This window comes from Cloeon dipterum, chromosome X, assembly GCF_949628265.1.
Source record: "Cloeon dipterum chromosome X, ieCloDipt1.1, whole genome shotgun sequence".
Classification (NCBI taxonomy): domain Eukaryota; kingdom Metazoa; phylum Arthropoda; class Insecta; order Ephemeroptera; family Baetidae; genus Cloeon; species Cloeon dipterum.
This window is the reverse complement of record NC_088790.1, coordinates 19,910,711-19,931,477: the sequence shown is the minus strand read 5'-3', so window position 1 is coordinate 19,931,477 and position 20,767 is coordinate 19,910,711. Positions and strand designations below refer to the sequence as shown.

Below are 20,767 nucleotides of genomic sequence, written 5' to 3'. Positions count from 1 at the left end.
AGTCAAAACCATCGTAAAATTTTTAAAGCTCAGAAGAATGCCATCATAGCCGGAAAGGACCCAAATTTGTATGTTTCCTTGCACGAACCTAAAATAAAAACAAAATAACATTTGAAGCGATTTAAATACTTTCATCAGAATATTTAATTTCATATATATTTCAAGACGATTAAATCAAAGAAATATATTGACTATATGACAAACTAAAATAACCATTTTATTACTGATAAATTTGTCCAAAGGTGCACAGTAAAAGTTTCATGAAAAATATTTTGGTTCCTTTTTACATGTTAAATGTGTCCCGACAAAGAAAAGTGTTTGAAGTCTAGACAGCTGCTCCAAAAATAGATCGGCCAAACTATTTAATGGCCGCTGCATAATTTAGCGATCGCTCCGCCACATTTGGCAACTTAAAACCAATATTATGGTTGCTATAGTTAACCAGAGACGTTAATATGTCGCTGCGGCTTGCTCTCCGGAGCTAATTGACAGGTAGGTCTATCTGCTATTTTGTGGGGTCACAAGAGAGGGAGAAACCGCATATGGCCGGGGAAAGGTCGCATTTCTGTCTCTCGCCCTAACTCAACTAACCCTTTCACTGGGTCCGCTTGGGGCAATCACTTCTCCCCGATGGGATGTCAACCGGCTTTTCCATTCAATGCAGCTAATGAAACGAATCGATTCTGTTTGCGACGCGATTGCCACTATCTCTCGATTATAATTGACTCTCCGCTTGACGTCGTGCAAGGGAAAAGGGACATGTATACGGCACACACAATCAACCCTCTAATCGAATATGAAACTTTTGTAAAAGGCCCGCATGTGGTGCTGAACGCTTTCAAACTTCCACAATCGCAGTCAATGCCATGAGCCATGATTTAAGGTCATATGCGGATTTATTTCTGATCTGCGGTTGGAATAATCAACAGCTTACGCATTATTGATCAAAAAGTTTCAAATCTCTTTGATCGATTTTATAAATGCAGCTGGACGAGTCAACGATGTAAAGGGTTGCAAATTTTAGAAAGCCAGCGAAAATATAATTTCACTGAAGAATCCTCACAAGGTCTTTTTTCATTCATTTAATTTTACAATGGCTATTACAACAAGCAAAAAATCAGGCATGGAAGGTTAACAAGTCGAAAAATTGTAAAATAAAGTTAATATCACACTTTCTCATACCGTACAGCGACTATTTCGGCCCCGTAGGCCTCGTCAGCAGTACTTTACTTCCAAAATAAAATTCATAGCCCAAGTATTAGCTGCAGAGAACTTTGAATCAGCGATCGTTGAAAACGTCCGCACCACACTCCCTTTAGAGTGTAAACGAAAAGAGAAGCGAGCAACGAAATTAATTAATTGCTTTTGGGAGTAGCCATTGGAAAATCAGTAGAATTGAATTCACCCCTTTTCCCTTTTTTCATGTAAAATTGGAATGCCTAACAATCGTCTTTATAGTCCTCTGTTAATTTCGGCTTCTGCCCGAAGTCTTAAAGATGTTTGATAGCTTCGCGGAAACAACTTAACACACATTATTTTTTCGTGGTCCTTTGCAGAAACTTATACGAAATTAAAGATAGATTGTATCTATAGAAGCAAATGAAAAGATTTTTAAAGTGTGTGTATAAAAAGCCGTGATTTCTCACACAGACGGTTTGGGTCGAGACGTGTGGAAAGAAAAAGGACGATTACTGGTGCTTAAAAATGGGTCAACGGTGCGTCGGCGGGCGCGCAAAATAATCACGGCGGCTCAGGCTTTGGCTGCAAGGCCCGTTACTAATAATCCGGGGGCCAGTTCTTTTTCTCTTTCTGCTCCCTCGCCCGCCCGCCTGCTCCTCTCCATTCAGTCTCGGCTGCGCGGCAGTTTACTTTCGTACTTTGGAACACAAGTACGTTTGCGCGCCGCGCTGACAGGCCGTCGTGCTCCATTTCTGAAGAAATTACTCCTTCGGGGCTGACGAGTGAGAATTAGTACGGCGCGCACACGGAAAGAGCTGTGCTCAGGGGCTTTGCACCCTACTGATTCCGCGGCCGCCTTGTTTTTATGAACAAGGGAAGCGCGGGTAGACGGGCAACAGTCTCTCGCACGTGCACGCCGCCGAAATGTTTTTGTCCTCAGACTAATGAGGTGCTTTTCACGTACACATATTTCGGATTGGAAACTGCAGGCTGACACGCTGCTTTAAATTTGAATGTCAACACGCGTGGCTGGCGGAAATTCGCTGTAGTGCCGCTTTTGTTTGCGCTCACGTGCTCTCGAGTTTGTTTTCCCTGGCGAATTTCTTTTTGGTTCTGACTGCCAATTGAACCAGATGCTTTTTTAGACCTTGAGGTTACGTAACAGAGAGGATTGTTGCCTTAAAAATACAAGAAATAACGTTGCTGTAAATCAATGAAAAATATGTTCTAAGTAAGGATTTTTTATAGTTTTGAAGAAAATATAAATATTATTTTCTCAATCTATTTGATTTAGCAACCTACCTTCCTTTCGCGTCTTATGAGGATGAATTTTTTCACCCTTGAAACAACTTGAAATAAAGGATGTACTTTTGTAAGTGTGAATTTTTGTTATAGGTGATTTTATCTTGTATCGCACAAAGGGTGAGTGTCGAGGCTTTCATAAGATGTCGTCACTTGTCTCCCTTTGATTGTGATCAGTAATGAGCGTGTGCGAGAGCATTTTTCACTCTGAGTCGACCATCCTACGTCAATGAGTTGAGAACCACCATTTTTAGTTTTTCTTCTTTTTATTCGATAATTATCCCGCCACTATAGAATTTCAGACAAAAGTTTTCCTTTGCCTCATTTGACTTTATCTTCGCATTTGAACACTACCACGCAATTTGTGATTCATGCGGATAATAATTTACGTTTGTTCTGACATCTTCGATTCGACAGCTGCCTCCTAAAGTTTTGAAAGCGATAGTGAAATGTGCTCTAGATTCGCAATAGCCTTGGAGAAATCGCTAATGTCTGAGCCAGCAGATTAATTAGCAACTGGAAGTGTTCCAGACGCACGTGAGAGTGTGTATGTGTGTGAGCGCTATGTACTGAACAAGACATCATTTTTTTACCTTTGCCCTCCATATGGGTCACGTAGAGATTATCGTTCTGAAAATAGCCGCGTTTAAATCGTATTCTGGCTGACCTTTGCTCTCTATGTATTTCGTGAGAGCCAATGCTGCTGGGTGGATGTAATCTCGATGATCGTATATTATATATAACTGCAGCCAGCAGCCACCGCCAGCTGCTCGCCAAAATCGCCACAGAACCCATTCACACGTGATCCAGGTCGATGCTCGAGCACTTAAAGTGAATTGTGTTTATCTTTACTCTGTTTCATATTTATTTTTTATTTGTTTGACCTATGGGATATTTAGTTGATTATAGCTATTTTATTTTCCATTGGCAGTATATATAATAATAAAATCACAAAAATGGCACTTTGTCAAATATAAAATTACAGATGAGAGGTGAAAACTTGCAGAACACTGATGTCTCAAATTTAATGAAAGTTCCCCGATTATACCATGATTGATGGTAATCGTGGGCATGCAGGATAGTTCAGGCAAAATCGTGGAACTTAGATACTAGACATCAGTCTACAGAATGAGAATCTGTGGTGGAAATTAGGATTTTTTTGTGGTATTTTTGATACTTTGTAAATTTTTAAAAATTATTGCCTCGACCTGCATGCTATGCAAATTAAATAAGATGTAGATTGGATTATTCTCGAAGAGCATGATCGAAGTAACTATTTTCGTAACTTTCAAGCCCAGCACAATATTTTAAAAATCCGAAAATACCCTTCAAGACACGTACGAATATGTTTCATTGAGGCCTTAAATTTCGTTTCCAAGAAATTGTACTCTAAAACTGAAAAATTGACACATGATTTTTGAAAATATCGTGAATGTAAAAAATTCCATAATGGCACACCCTTTAACTCATACCTTTCCTGTTTCACCGAAGAATTTGTTTTTTCAAATGTTTTTTGAGTTTGCGCAGCCAGCCCATAAAACTAACAAATTTTGAACCAACTTACATCGAATGTACCCTAATAGCCGATAACTGAAAAAGGCAACTAATTAGTTTTGAAGGGAAAACAATACATCTATATGTTTTGGTGCTGGAGTAGGGATTTCGCCCCAACAGGAGCCCCATTTGTATGAAGAACAAGACAATTTATTGATCTAAAACTGGAATCACGTGAAATTAATACCAAGAAAGCGCAGGCATTCATTAGTGGAACAATGAACGTGTTGTGTGCGGCAAAACTTCGTTCTGCTCCTACTTTAAAGTGAAATTGAGTTAGCGAGAACAGTGCCAGCTCCAATTCCATTTGCAAAATTGGCATTTGTTACTGCGCTGTTTGTTTATCGCTGCACTCGCGCGCGCCGGTGCTCGAAAATAAATAATTTCAGTGTCGAGTGTCCACGCCCATTAAAAGTTTTAATTGAAGCTCAGGTCTGCACACTTTTCGCTCTCATCGCGTAAGCAAAAACTAATTAGCCTGCCGCTAATTACGAAGAGCCCCCTCTTTGCATTTTGATATGAGCTGCGCGCTCTCGGCCCGATTTTCTTTTCGTTCTCTGCCGTCGAGAACGATTCTCAAAGGAGCAGCGCTAAGAGATGAAAGAATTCGTGCTCCAGCGCCTTTCGACGAAATAATAATTCCGCGTGCTCCAATTTGCGCGCCAGCCTCGCGCAAGCATGCATAATTGCTTCTCAACTGAGTGGAAACACGCCGACACAACGCGGCCTGCATGTGTAGAAATACGTGTACATATATTCCACTCGGGAGGAGTGCATGAAAGAAATTAAATTTCTAACAGACCGTTTTTATTTTGCCACGATGAAATGAAAACGAGCTCAACAATGCGTGCGTAAGTTGGCTGCCTGGGGAGTCTTTTGTGCTCTCTCTCTTCTTTTCTGCGCACACTTCCTCCACATTCGCGGAGATACTAAATATAGAGACTTTTGAATGGTGCTATTAGCAAGTAGCCGGGATTCATTTCATCTGATGCAAGGCAGGGAAGCGTCTTGCTTCAAAGGACGGTTTTAATCAGCTCAAGAGTCTTGAATCAGTGCAAAAAATGTAGCCAACAGATAGAAGAGCGCGCAAATTGAAAAGAACTCCCGGCAATTCTCATTAAAATAGATTTTACGGTGGTGTGGAAACACTCTTCAAAAGAAAACGCATTCAAAGTTACGAGGAGTTGGGACTCTGACATTTGCTGCGAATTGTTGACAGAACTCTAATGGACATATTTATGCCATGGGGATTTTTTCCTCTTTATTTCTCCAAGATAGAGTGACACTGATTTTCTTGACTCAATTTATGCCTATGCACTTGCAAATTTGGCTATTTTGTTAGTTTAATTTTTCTTCATTAACAAACAATTATTCGTATTGTCTGTTTTAACCAGATTTTAAAAAATTTCCAGCTTCTAAATAAGTAATGTACAAAAACTGGATTAGATTTCTTTAACTCTTACGTGCGACTAGTTTTTGTAAAATCAACAGATTGAAAATGAAAACCCCATCATTCCATCAATTGTTTAACTTAAATCCAATTTAACACAAAGCTAAAAAATAAAGCAATTAATTAAACGCCTGAATACTTGGTGAAGAAGAAAGAGAAAGCGAGAGAAACCAGAGGGTTTGACTAACCCCATTCTGTCACTCCAGCGGACTAATGTGTTTAGCCAAGCCTTCGGGGTGTTTTAATGCCAAAAAGCAGTGGCCTGATGGTCAGCCTCGCTCTCGGCGAGGCAAGGAAAAAAGTGCAAATCCTCGGCCATAAAATGAGATTCGACACACTCCTAAAATTGCGGTTGCCGCCTGGCATTGAAAAAGGCAGACGATCCGGCGTCCCACCAAGGGTGCCGACCGTCAAATGCGTGGAATTTTTTGCCAGCCCCGCAGAGACTTTTATCAGCCGCTCTCACCCGTGTGTGGTGTGTGTGAGTGTGCGGCTTTCAAGGAAATTGAGTTATGTGGATGGGAAGGCTGGCAAATGCGTGTGTTGTGTGTCAGCCGAGCCGCAACAGGCACGGACTGCTCTGTTACACATTTTCAGACTTAAGCCCAAGTCTAGACTGTCGATGGGTTCGTCCCTTGTGGCTGCAGCGACTTACGGCTGGATCGAACATCCTCTCCAAACAGGGTTTAAGGCAAACACTTGTGCTGCTTTCCACATTTGTATATATGTAGTCTCGCTTTTTATTTCGGATTTTAAGGCTCTATGTATGAAGAAATTTTACCGAGAGAAAAATGAGATGAGCCCAATTTTCTTTCTGGACAATTGAGAGCCGTAAGTAAGGAGTTTAACTCTCTCACGCCATTCAAAAATATACCAAAATTGACTACTCCTTTTAATTTTTCAATTTAGAGCAGTGCAATCCACAAGTACAATCTTTCCGGTGAACAGCGGGGTAAAATTCCACCTGCGTTGCAATCGCAGGGAAAGGATCTAGTGCCGTGTAATTTTTCTCGTTTGGCGTAAAATATCGGGATTTAGCTCATTTAGCTCTTTCCAACTCATTTTGTATATCTTTTTAGGTTTTATTATTCAATTTTTGACAGCTTATAAATGACAATATCAGTCAGAAAATTTTATTACAAGTTTATCAACAAATGTGTAGTTTTTATTTGCAAAAAGCCACCCTGGATGCGGCTTCCAAAGGTGACCAGGATTTTTCAAACTAAATATTATTATTTAAATCGGGAGAGCGGAAATCTGTTAATATAGTTACGCTTAATAACATTTAAATGTAAATTCCAACGTGTGGATGTCGCTGCCCGTACCTAACGTGAGCAGAGACAAATTCGCGACTTTTCTTGAATGCCAATTCCATTCTTCCCTGCTCTCTTTCTCTGCGCCGCAGGAGCAAGCACACAAGTGAATTTCCAGTCTGCTCTGCACATTGTGCGTGGATTTGCAACAAAAATTGGGATTGAATATAACGTTTGTGAGCGAGCGGAAAGTTTTTGTTACACACATGCTGCGTCAGTCTGTGCTCGGATGCGGTTCACCCCGTGATCGAGCGGACGGCCAATTGCTCGCTTGATTCACGCTTCAAGTAGTATTATGCGCAGCACGTTGCGACCGGATAATAATGGCTCGACGAACAATTTCGCTCTGTCTCAATTGTTGCGTTGGAGCGGCATGAATAATTAATCCCCTACGGCGGGTAAACTGTCAACGCAAAAACCAAAGCTCATTGAAAATTCCCATCGTTTTTTTTTTCATATACATATTGTTCCTTTTGTATAGGTATGGAGGAATGAAAAGTAATTTTTAATTCTCTAACTAGGCCAGTTGACAAAATTATTCACAACTGATTAGTTTCGTTATTCAGTTTGAGAATTTAATGTACAATTTTTACGAATAAAATAAACTTATTATTTCCCCTGACAATTAGGTATGAGGTATGATTGAAATGACCTTGTTAAATATTTTGTTCGTTCCAGTTGTACAAACAATCAAACATAAATAAATTGAATTTTCTATTAGTATAGAGAGCTCGCACCAACAATTCCCAGGAGTGGAAAAGTTTCAATGGGATATATCGCATCCAATTTTGAAGCAGCATTCTTGCTGGCTCAGCAGCGAGGGGAAGAAGGTTACATAATATATATTTTTCGATATACACAAATTGAAAGAAAAAACGGCTGCAGTGCATCGAGTGTGTTCATGTACTCAGATTTGCAGCGAATAGTCCGCTGCCTGCCGTCATTATTATCCACATGAGCAGCTCCGTAGAGAGCACATTGCTCCGTGAAGTATAGGAGGAAATTCCTTGCCGCACTCCGAAGGAAATTGTGCTTTCCTGAACGTGAAAGGGATATTGTTCGAGTGACCTTTGGCGTATTTCCATACAGACAGAACAGAAATGCACTACTCCTCGTCCCCTTAACATCCGTGTATGAGATAAGTACCATTGAATGATTCTCATTGGAAGTGTTCAGGCTCGAAATAATTACGACTAGTATGAAATTCTTGTCATTCAATGTTCATGTAGTCGGAATACTGTTATAATGGAATAGCCAAGATTCCGGTACATTAATTTGTAGCTGTTGTATTTGCCGGAATTCAGACTATGTAGGCACTCTTTGGAAAGGGTTTTGATGAAATTTGGTGGAGGTGTTGCCCTAGTATCCCCTACGCATCACCTGAAAATTTCAGGTCAAAATTCCAAAAACAGCATATTTACATGGGCTAAAAGTTTGCGATTTTTGAAAAATGTGATTTTTTCGAGCAAGATGTAACTTTTGTTAAGATGGACGGAAATTGAAAAATTTTGCTGTCTAAAACAAACTTCACTCCGCGCCAAACAATAACTTTTCCACGCTAACAAACTTCGTAGCTTAACAAAATCGGCTCGAATATTTCTAAAGAGTCCGGGCGTAACGAAGGGAACAACTGGAACAATAACGTTTACATTTGAGATGGCGAAAATAATATTTGCCTCATTTAATAGAAAATAATATTATCAAAAAATTATGTAACGATTTTCCTTGTTATTGTGCAAATCGTACCCGAATATGAAAAAAAACATGTTTTTGCAACCCAAAAATCGGGCACACCAATTTCATACAGTTTTCAATTTATTTTGGTGTCAATATGATCAACCATGACTGTTTAATTTATGAGGTTTATTTTGAGTGGGGTTAAAAAGAACCCCACCCCCAAGGAGTGAGTTTTTGTCAGAAATTAAAATTTGCCGAATTCAGCAGTTCTTGGTGTTGATTTCCATGGTTTTGACTCTGCGGAACTCAAATTTGAAGTAAATTTTGCTAATAATTAGAGTAGGGACATTTAGATGTTTTTTACCAAAAGACGACCATTTTAATACGGGGTTTGACAAGATTTAGACGGTTTTGCAGACAGTTTTAATGCCACATTTAGACCTTTTTGGCGGGGTTTGACTCAATAGAAGCGATTTTTAGGTCAAACTAGCGTGTCTATTTGTTATTTTTCTTTGAGAATTTTTCGGCCCCTTTATAAAGCAGAATTGTATCATTCAGTTTACAGGACAACATTTCAAAGTACTCACTTCACGATACACAACACTGCAATCATGCTTAATTCATTTTCCTTTAAAAAACGTTGCTTTTGTTTTAATGCAGGCTGAAGACGTGGATTTCTTAATTTAAATGAATTTCCAGAGAAGATTTTATTGATTGATTGTATAATTTTTTGATGAATTGTTAGACCACGTGCCTTTAAATTTATTTTGCATTAAAATTTGATTAAACTCATAAATATGCAGTTGTCTTAGTTGTACTCACCCTTTCCAGTGATGGCGAATTCCCTGAGTCGGTAGGACTCCTCGTCCTCATCAGGGTGTCTCGGCTCGTCCAGGTTGGGCACGTCGAGGAAGCCGCCCCTCTTGTGGCTGACCTCGCGCACCGACTCGCCCCTGTGGTGGCTACCGGCGGCATGGATTGGCTGCTGGTGGCCCGACGGAGACTTGACGCTGTTAACGCGACGCGTGCCAGTCGTCGCGCGGGGGCTGCGCCGCGGGGCGCCGGGTGACTCGGTGCTGTAGGTCGCGATCGTAGGGATGTTCTCCAGACGCGGTTCGCTCCGACACGAAGAGCTCATTGTCTGCAACCAAGCAGGGCAAAGAAAAACACTGAAAAAATGAAACACAGCTGAGCATTGCAATTGTGAAGACATAAAAATAAATGTTTCAGCCAATTTTACCTATGAAACAAATTCCTTTAAATTTGAATGAAAAAAACATATAATTCAAAACAAATAACAGCTGACCTTTCTCAGAAAATTAAAATCTTTAATTTTTAAATGCTATCGTTCTTCTACCAAAGTCTCTTTCTCCCGCATGCAAAAGTTATAAATAGTAAACAGCAAACTAGCTTTAATAAATCCCAGCAAAGGAAATGTTTCTCAAAGAAAGCATCCGACTATGAAAATCAACAACAGTTTTACCAAAAGTTATTTCATTTTGCGGGAACAAAGAGAAAGTTAAATCCGCTTCAGATTGCTGAGCACATTTCAAGCGAACATTACAAGCGTCAGGGGAAGATTGCGACGTCTCTTTATATTTTAAGGGGTACCAGCCACGCGACGAGTATTAGTTCAGACTCGACGCTTTCGCACTTGTTTCTCTTTCTCATCTGTCACGAGCTCTGTGACAAACGCCAGCAGCCCTCGCACAAGGGAAAAAGCGACCGGACCGCACACCTGTGTCCTTTTCCATTGGCTGCTGAATTTTTGAACGGCACATCGATCGATTTTTTATCAGCTTTGTTATCTCAAGAGAGAGAAAATCGGCTTTCATGTTTCCATTTAGGTTCAAAAGCAGGTATTTTTCACACATAAACTATTTATTTAACGCCTTTGCTGCCTTGACGCCTTGACTGTTCCAAAAATTCTTCAATTAGTTTTTACAACACTTTCTTGTTGCAATAAAAGAAGAAAAATATTTCTTATTACTGGTGCCGTCTCCTTGATTTGGGTGCGAAAATAATTTTCACTTTATATGGATTTAATATGCAATGAGTGTTTCCTTTTTGAACCAAAGGTAGATACTTTAAAAAGATGCAAATGCGTTGTCACGCCACTTATGACATCTGGGAAGGTGTGCCTAAAGGCCGGGCACACAAAATTAAAAAGTCGCTGGCGGCTGCGGATTACGAGTCAGGATTCATTAACTTCGAGTCCCGAGGGCGTTGCGCACGCTTAATGAGTTTTTCGATCTCACGCTCGCGAGCAAAAGGTGGTTAGGCTGAAATTTGTCCCATTTGCAAGTCAATGGCGGCGCTCGTTAATTTCAATTACTGCGAGAGAATCTCCGCAATCAGCCCAATTGTGAATATGGCCACTGATAGAGCGTGCGTGCAAAGTGGATTTCGCCACCATTAGGCGGCTCTATATTCGCAACAATAGTTCTCATTTGAATGGAACGGATTTCTATTCGGCTTAGAACTATAGGATTTTCTTCAAAGGAAGGGAGCTGCTGATTGCAAACAACTGTGCTGTGCATATGTGTGCCCCTTGAAAGGCGGATATTAGAATCAGTTGCTGCGTTTTGGCAAAATTACAATACACACAACAATGTTTGCGATTGCCATAGGACTTTTGAAATCGCACATCTGCTTGTTGCTTATTTCCGCTAAAGCATTGCGCAAACTTCGAATGAAGTCACGAGTAATCCTAGATGCCGCGACTTGGAAGATTCCTCTGGCTCAATGTGCATCGCACAAGAACTATGGCCTTGCGAACTTCCTCTCGCAATCTCCGCGAATGACGTCTAAGCCGTGGAAATTAGTAGTAGCATTAAATACAAAAGATGACAGTTCTTCAATTAAATAATCTGGGTTAAGCTGCCAATTAACTTGCAGTAATTCCACAGCATCTTAGGTTGAAAGGAATAATTGCTGGGTTAAGAATGAGAATAATTATCTGATCAGAGTTTCATGTATTCGCTTATATTTCTACGTCACAGCACATCAGATTCTCGATCAATCAATTATGAAAACTGCACGTGATGAGCATTAAATAATGGTACCACTGTGTAATTCCCCGCTCTTCTCTAACAGTAATTGTGGCCAAAAAATAAAGTATTTTTGACGTTGAAGATTGGTTTCTAAAGAGCGCATTATACATCACATGCAATCGCCATCTTTTCAAATTCAATTCAAGCTAAAGATAGGAAAGAAAAGGCTATCGTTAAAGTCCGTCAAAAAATCGCATCAGAAATATTTAAATTGGCTTGAAACCCGCCTAGAGAATCATTCAGTCAATTGTCATATTTCATCACAAAACTTTAATTATAAGTCAGTCAGTTTTAGAAAGAGCAATTGGAGACAAAGTGCTGCAAAATCTGCAGACAGATTCGTGCTGTTTTGCCAACCACATGCCTTTATAGAATTCTGGTTGAAGAAGTGGTCAGAAACTAATTTGGTCGACACTCGCTAAACCTTCGAAACGGATGCGATAAAACGAGAGAGGGTTGATTTGCTTTTTTGCAGGTTTTGTAACAGTTTTTAAGTTAGTTCCAAAAGAAAATATATAGTGGAGGCTTTTATGGCAAAACTTTACATATTCGTTCACACTTACAAACTCTTAACACCATTTGGTTTTATTCCGTGTAAAAATGGTGAAATGCAAAAGTTGCCTGCATGTGTCGCATGTTGTTTTGGCTGTTTTTTTTAAATTTAATAATCATCATTTAACAATAGGATTAAAAATCAAACAATTACAAAAAAAGGAAATAAAAAAATTTCTTCAGAGTTCAACCAGAAATTTTAGAACGAATTTTCGAATTATCCCCTTATAGTCAATTACGTCCCTAAATTAATAACAAAAAGAAAGCCTAGTTTTTATTCTGTTTAACTTAAACTCTTTTGGTTTGCTCATTGTTTGCAGGCTTTGGTAACAGGTCTAAAAACGCAGAAAAATCCAGTGATTTCGGGAGGAAGGTCATTGACTCACCAGCGAGGGCGATTCTGCCCTGGTTTTGCGTGCGACGCGTGGCTTGTTGGCCTGCGTGATACGCGCGCTCTGGGAACGCGTGGCCGGCTTGGCACGTCGGGTACGCTGCGGCGTGGAGTCGGCCTGGGTGGCCGCCTGCACGACGGCCTCCATACTGGAGAAGCCAGGCGCGCAGATGCTTGCGCTGCGGCCCTTGCGCGCGGCCGATGCTCGCAACTCGTCGTCGTCCATGGTCATGCTCGGCCCTGCATCCGCCGCTTCGCCTCGCCGGCCCACTGACACTGCCGCCGACACCGCCGACGCTCGCGCACTACCCCCGACAGGTCAACCCCTCCGAGCAGGCCACCCCTCCCGTCGCCGCCGTGGCCGCCGCGCACGCACCGCCGCCACCGCTTGTTGTTGTTTGTCGCCAGAAACTGCGTGTGCCCACAATAGTTTTCGCGGCTCCCCGGCAGCGGGCACGGCACGACTCACGAATTTAACACGCCACTCTTCTTCACCTCAATGTTTACTTTTAGGTGTCACCAAAATCAAAGCAAAATTTATCATCAATATTTTTAGATTTATTATTAAAAGGCTAGAAGGTGTAGAGGAAAATGACAATGAATTTATTCACAGATTAACCTTTTGATTTAAAACTTTATTAATCCAATGCAATTATAGGACTATATTTTTAATTGGTTTTTAAGGACTTAAGGGAATTATCGATGTTTTTCGGCTATTAGTCAACTATTTTTAGACTGTTTTCCCTACAAGACGATTTGGCCCAATAGTGTCAAAATAAACATTTTTCTGCTGAAAAATCCATCTTTTTTGTGTCAAAATGACATGATATATTCATCATTTTCAAGGAGAACTGTTCAAAGGGCAATTTTTTTCTCCTTTGAGAGTTTATTGACTCTTTTTTTTAATCGTATACTTTAGCCTTAACTAGATTTTTCATACTTTTTACATCAACGTCAAATTGTGCGATAATTTTTTCCACATTGAAAAGATGTATGAATGATTTTAAAACGTTATTAAAAAAAATATTAACCGGAAAATGGACCTGAAAAAGATTTAAAAATTTTAGGACCAAAACGAAGAGAGATATCTGCTTGTTTTTCAACAGGTCTGAAATATTGAAACAAATCCCACTTTTTTCGCTTGTAAGAAACTATTTTGACTGAATAACTGATTAAAATAATTTTTGGATGATTTCGAATATGGTTTAAGTGACTTCAAATTGCTTATTTGATGGTTCCGCAACGGTTTGAAGTGCAGAAAAATAGTCGATCGTCTAAATTATCCCTAGATGTTACCCGCCATACCACGCGTATTAGTATACTGGGAGTCAATAATGAACGTATTTTTAGAATTTTGTAAACAGATCGAAAGGCCAATTTTGTGAGAAAACGATCTATATTTATTAACAAAACAAAAGTTTTGTTTCATTTACCACAGTTAAAAATTACCTGCTTGAGCAATATTTCTTTCTTTATACTCCATCACAATATCACATAAAAAATGAATTGAATTGAAAAATGGACCTACTGTGCTCCGTAGCAAATAGCTTGGCTAAAAAATCGGTGAATCTTACAACAATTTTATTTTAATGCTTATTTGAACATAATATAAAAATGCTTAGAATACTGAAGCTTTGCAAATTAACTCAAAACTTACTGTAATCCATTTCAGGTCCCCAATATGCCGAAATTCAGCTCACAGTTAACAGATTTTATTGCATCTGACAACGAGTCAATGAAGGAATGAGCTGTCACGTAATCAAATATCATGATTTTTAGTTTTTAAAATTTTTACTTAATTCTATCAATCGATAACTTCTTGGTTCTGCTGACTCCAATATCGATTTGCATTTAACACAATCGATTGACCTTACAGATGTGCATTGAATCAGATTTATCAAGATATTATATACGTCTTAAGTTCATCTGCGCTACAATCAGCTCACGAGCATTCATAATGTATTGTTCAATCAAGGCGGGATGCATTATTAAACCACATTCGGCTGCGTTTGCCTGTTTACGAGGCAAAAAAGTCACGCTCTGTACTGCTCTGTACCAAAATCAGTCGTAAAACAGACGCGGATTGGTTTTACGGCCGGACGAACGCCTGCACTTGCTAGTGTAGGCATTTCGCGTGGCGAGTGGCACGTGCGGGTTGCATACTTCCAGCCACAACAGCTTTTGACGTCATTCGCTGCTGATGACTACAGCATAAAAATGAGAGTGGAGAGCGCATAAAAATAAGTGTGCGCCCCGCTAAAAGTGTTTTGTTTGCAAAACGGGTAAAACGAGACTTTACGACGCGAGCCGTCATCAAATTTTCGCACTCACAAAAAAAATTGTACAACTTTTAGTTCTTGGTCCACGTCCACATGTCTCACGCAACCGACACTCTTGTCATATTCTGCCCATAAAAAGACTTATAAAGTGTTTTTACAAAATACGCTCTCGTAATCGACGATGGGAAAAGCCTAAGGTTTGCTTTGACTATATTTCGGCTAAACCAATCCAACGTGTCTTTAAAATGTTTCATCAAGAGTAAAGAAAAAATAAATAATATTAAATATATTACGTATGTTTTCGTATATAGTGGTTTTTGCAAGAATTAGGTTTCCATTGACAAAATCAGCGACATTTTAGACTTGCACATATTTTTTAAGATTCGATGTAAAATAGATTCTGCTTCGTCAAAAATCAAAGTAAAAGATTTTGTCGTTTTTGGTGTATGTAAAGCGAGTGTATTTCACAATTTAAAATTGTCGATTCTTTCAAATTTCTCGTTTTGCCTCTGTGAGAAAATTATTAGATAAAATCATTTCAAAAGCGCCATAATTGCTCAATCGTTGCATGTGGTAATCAAATGCTAGCGATGCATAAATAATTTGTTGAGTCTAGAAGCACAATTTTCTGGGTTGATATTATGAGCGGCAGTGCTGAGTAATCAGCCTGCACACAGTCAAGCTGTTTCAATGCGTCAACAAAAAAGTGTAAATTGAGCAACGCGGAATCAAAGTTGTAGCAATATTTGTTTGTAGTAAATTCGGAAACTGGAGCAAATGATTCATGTCATGGAATTTGATATTGTCTTGAAAGGCGGAGCGACCAGTGTTGTAAAAACAATCTAATGTAACTGGAATTTTTGGCGTGGTGGGGTCAGTGGGAGAAAAAGGGGTGAACGCTAATTATCGGGGACGCGTTCCGGATCGGATATGGGAGACGGAATGAGTTGGCGTGCTTGGTGCAGTGCGTGAATCTCGCGGTTTCTGGGGTTGCCTTTTTCTCCATCACTGCTGAGGTCCAGCCACCGCCCGTGTGTCCGTGATGATCAGGTGGGCAATAAAGGTTAGCTTCGTTTTAAAATTTTGGTTTTTGTTGAACTGTATTCCCCCGGTTAGGGCTTAGATTTTGGATTTTGAAAGAGACACATTAAGTAAAAGTTAATTGATCGAACAGTTGGACATGGAAAATCAGTAACGTTAAGCGCAAAGCAAAAGTAGTAACCACTAAGCGCGGAGCCAGAAGAGCGCCGACCTGCGGATCAGTGGCCGGCAGCGGTGGCCCCTCACAGCCTCAAAATTTACGCAACTCCGGAATAGAAATTAATGGATATTGATATTAAAATAAATTTCTAGATGAAGAGATAATTTTTTCTATTTTGTTGAAATATTTCAAACCTCAAGACCTGGAATTTGAAGATAGCAATAAAAAATAATTTCTGTACCAATTTTTGTGTTATTCTCTCTACATAATTTGTTTGATTATATCAATATAGAAGTACAATCTTAGAAAAATTTCATACACCATTATACTTTACAGAAATTTATTTTGCTTTTTAATATTTTACAAACCTGCTTTAATGTTTATTTCAATTTTCTATCTTGTGTTTTAGTCACGAAATTAAAAAGCGAGTAGTTTTTATTTATTTTATCAGAAAAAACATAAACACAGTCATTTTGTTCCGCATTAAAAGCTTTACGTCTGGCGAATAGATAGAAATAGTACATATGAGCTGAAGCGTTGTGTTTACGACTGCGTGAGCTCAGAGTGCGTGCGTGGTGCGCCACCTTTGACCGATCAGAGAGCAATTGAAGTCGTCGTCGTTTTTAGAATAACCTCACTCCCGGAGTGTGTTGCTAAAGTCAAGTGTCTCGTCAGCCAGTCAGACAGACGGTTTGAAGAGTTCGTTTGGAATGTTATTCTTTCGCTCGCTCGCGTTTTGTTGCGCGCTCTGGCTGACAGCCGACTGGGCCTTGGCTAACCATCCAACGCCGATAGTATTATGGCACGGAATGGGTATGCAAGTGTCCAATCCAGATTTGCTCCCTTCATTTTTTGGCAGGTTTAGATAAATTAAACGATTTTTTTTTGTATTTTTCCTGATTTTAGGTGACAGCTGCTGCAACCCGTACAGCTTGGGATATTTTGCCAAAGAGTTGAAAGATGATATTCCAGGGGTGTACGTTCATTCGCTGAGAATTGGAAATAATTTTGCTGAGGTAACAAACTAAGCTAATTTTTGGAACCTAAAATCAGACTTTTGCAAAATCCTATTGACCGGAAATTTAAAAATTAAATTAATTAATTCTTTTAATTGAGTTAAAAATTAATGTTTAACCTTAATTTCAAGAATATTTCAAGATTTTTTGCCGTTAGGGAACGATTTCAGTTGCTCAGTTGGTAGTTTTAGTGATTAAAAAAGGGCCAAACAGAGCAATTTAAAAAAATAACCTTTAAAACTCTGATGAACTTAAGCACAAAATATTTTTCATGAGATCAATGAGATTATGGGGACCACCGTGCAGAGTAGGCAACCTGCACCTTTGCTCCGCTCTCGTCGCTGCAGCAGGTATATCATAATCATACGCACTTGCCCTGCAGCGGCCGAGCAGACACGAGTGCGTACATTAATCCTTGGAACGATCTCAAGATTTTTATCAGAGTCATTTATGCATTGCTTTTTAACTTAATCTCGTGGCGTGCACTGCGTGTGCAGGCGGTGATTACATTAATTTGCTTTTGAAACGTGAAACACAAATACCGACTTCTGGGAATTTGTTAAAAAATTATCTTAAATACATATTTGTTTAGAAATGATAGTTATTCTTCCATGAATATGGAAAATGCTTTGTCACTTGGCTTCACCTCATAAATTTACCCCATTTTTGATATACTTAATAATGGTATGTATAAGAATTTATCTTCTGCTAATTTTTCTTGCTGGCTGCATTGAACTTGGAATCTCGTCCATTTGACATCTGATTAATTTGTTGAGGCTCGGCTGGCATCTAAAAAATTCCGATTTTTCATCCCTCTCGACTTTCTCTCGTGGGTCATGTTCTTGCTTGCTGACCACTCGCGGGTCACGTCGGTCGGTCTCCACTTGTTGGGGTTGAGCAGCCGCGACAGAAAACATGCATTTCTGTCGCGGCTCCTCGACCCCCACAAGATGAATGGATAATCGATCGGTGAGTCGTTTAACACACTAATTGAATAAAAAATGTAACTTTTATGACACTATTCTTGGGAAAAAAATTGCACATTTATTCTGAGAGCTGATTGAATGACATATTTTTCAAAGTAATCAAAAGTTTATTGCATTGTTTATGATAATATTTCCCAGAAAAAACTATGTTTTATAAAATTTGTAAATACGATAACATGATTTCAAAATTTTTACCTGGTGACAAATTCAACGTTTGCTCAGAAAATTGCGATCCATTATAATGAGTTGTATTATTTGCGGTTTTCCAAACAATATTTAGCATGTATGATTGCTGGTACGGACTATTTGTTTTAATTTTAAAAAAAGGAATATATTTGTGTTGTTTAATCTTAAACATGACAGTTCGTGGTGCATGTCAAGCTCGTCTAAAAAGATTATCCAGATTCAATAGCAAAACCAATCAGTTTTTAAAGAATTTATTACCGTTTAGATATTTCCAAATTAAATCCTATACAGTAACTTAAAATTAAATGTGACGATTCAGAAAACTAGGAATGTGTTTACTGAAATTTTGCAACAAGGCACAGGTTTACCCTCTCTTCATATTTCAATAAACTTTAATCCAGCAATTATCCTTCATGATTTGCACTTTCGCTTAAATCCGCAGGACACGGAAAATGGCTTCTTCATGCGAGTGGATAAACAGGTGCAAAAAGCGTGCATGCTAATACAAAAGGACCCAAACCTGAAGGCTGGCTACAACGCCATTGGATTTTCACAGGGCTCCCAATTCTTGTCAGTAGAAGCTCAGTCGAGGAAAAAAAAACACTATTATCATTTAAACAAATCTGCAGGAGGGCCGTGGCGCAGCGTTGTCCTGATCCGCCGATGCTGAACCTGGTGTCGCTCGGCGGCCAGCACCAGGGCGTGTACGGATTTCCGCACTGTCTCTACCCTACCCACAAGTGGTGTGACTTTGTCAGACGAGCCCTCAACTACTTAGCCTACGAGAGGTAATAAACTCCACCCGCCGCGCGCGGTGAGACCCTTCTACCCAGCCAATGCAGAGTGTAAACAAACTTGGCCTATTTCGCACTACTATTTATTTCCGAAGCATAGCTCTTTCATTTATTTTTCCAGCGGCACCAGTTGTTAGTGTTCCCTTGATCCAATTGTGAAAAATAGGAATGTAATTGCTAAAAGGGAGATTTCTTTTTTTCAGTGTTATTCAGAAATTGCTTGTTCAAGCGCAATACTGGCACAATCCAACCAAGGAAGAAGAGTACAAGCATGGCAGTCTTTTCCTAGCAGATATCAACAACGAGCTGGTACCTTAAAATATATTATTTTTATCTGATTGCTTTAATTAATTTTCCGTTAAAAGGTGGTTAATGAGGAGTACAAAAAGAATCTGCTGAAGCTGAAGAATTTCGTGCTGGTGAGATTCAACAATGACACAATGGTCGAGCCCATATCTACTGAGTGGTTCGGGTTTTACAAGCCAGGGCAAGGCCTCATTGAGTTGCCGCTTGAGTTAACTGATCTTTACAAACAGGTATGGTTATCTCAAATTTATTTTTTGCGCATTTTTGCACAAAGATTACGTTTTTCCTGTTTTTCTTCGCTGCCATAGTTTAAAAAAAATAAATTTCAGCACAACAAACAATGTGAAACTTAATGTTTTTTAGATTACTGTGCAAAATTCAGAGGCTATTTAGGTCATTCAATACCAATGCTTATTTGTTTCTACATTTTTTATACGCTATTGATTTGCTTTTGAAATATTTATATTTTTAAAATGCACATTATTAAGCAAATAATCATATTTTGAAAGCACGGCACGTCCTGATAAAGCGCTTAATTAAATGGTTGCAGGAGAGAATTCTCATATTTATATTTTGGCAAGCCAATAAACAAAATATGGAAACACTATAAGCTCTATCAATATATAAGCCTTTTCGTTTATTCTAAAGGGGGGGGGGGGGTTGAAAACTAAATTTTCAATTCTTTATATTAATTTTTAATTTTTATTGTTCTTTCTGTGATATAAATTTGTCAAATACTAGGTTTTGAAACTGAAATCGAAGTTTTTTTAAAGGTTTTTAGAAAATAATTACCACAAGTTTTTAAGAACTAAAGAGTTTTTTAACTTTTGTAGATGGGTTTATTATCATTTTTAAGCTTGGCTAACGTAGCGTAAAAAAAGGTTAAATTCGCATCCATTTGTTGTTTCTTTGTAAAGAGGGAAAATAGTAGACGGTCAACATTTGCAAGAGTGTGTTTCCATTTTTTGTTGCAGAAAAGATTATATATTATTGTTTGATTCTCACATTTAGACGGGCACATTACAATATTTCAATAAATAAGCTGGATTTTTAAATTATATCCTATTTAAATCCTACTAAATTAATTTTTTGTAGGATCGCCTCGGCCTCAAGCAGTTGAAAGAGTCAGGAAGGCTACACTTCTTGCAGGTCAACGGTGATCATTTGAAATTTACCAGGGAGTGGTTCAACAAGGAGATTACTGAAAAATATTTGAAATGAACGGTGACAGTGTATTTTGTTATTGTTAATGAAACGGTAAATTAAAATTGAGCGTAATTTCATAAGACTCTGTTGATGTTTTAAAAATTGGCATTCCTGAGAACGCTCGGGTTGGAAGGTTCTAGAGTCAAGGTCGATCGCAGACCGTTGGCGAAAAAATAACTGATTTGCCGCGAGAAAGAGATGCAGCAGCAAATAACAATCAGTTGCGCTCGTGGACGAGATAAATAAATCGGCAACAAGGTCGTTTCGCGAGCTAGCGAACGGACCACAAGCGAGCGAGTGATTCAGTCCAGTTGCGTTCGCT

General features: G+C 39.1%; 2 protein-coding genes across 2 annotated transcripts in view; one reads left to right on the top strand and one right to left on the bottom strand.

Moving 5' to 3' along the window:
- LOC135945573 (GTP-binding protein REM 1) overlaps positions 1-12,770 on the bottom strand; it is a 44,815-nt gene extending 32,045 nt beyond the window's left edge. Inside the window, exons 1-2 of the mRNA XM_065493348.1 lie at positions 12,467-12,770; positions 9,298-9,616 (exon numbers count right to left, since the gene is read on the bottom strand). Of these exons, the coding sequence (XP_065349420.1) occupies positions 9,298-9,616; positions 12,467-12,703 (556 nt within the window). The 5' untranslated portion in view covers positions 12,704-12,770. The remainder of the gene's footprint in view (positions 1-9,297; positions 9,617-12,466) is intronic.
- Positions 12,771-16,567: 3,797 nt separating this feature from the next.
- Ppt1 (Palmitoyl-protein thioesterase 1) lies at positions 16,568-20,527 on the top strand. Its single transcript, XM_065493004.1, has 7 exons — positions 16,568-16,764; positions 16,858-16,967; positions 18,582-18,709; positions 18,769-18,927; positions 19,137-19,242; positions 19,299-19,469; positions 20,335-20,527. The coding sequence occupies exons 1-7, from the start codon at positions 16,662-16,664 to the stop codon at positions 20,458-20,460; spliced, it is 903 nt and encodes a 300-aa protein (XP_065349076.1). The 5' UTR covers positions 16,568-16,661; the 3' UTR covers positions 20,461-20,527.
- The last annotated feature ends 240 nt before the right edge of the window (positions 20,528-20,767 follow it).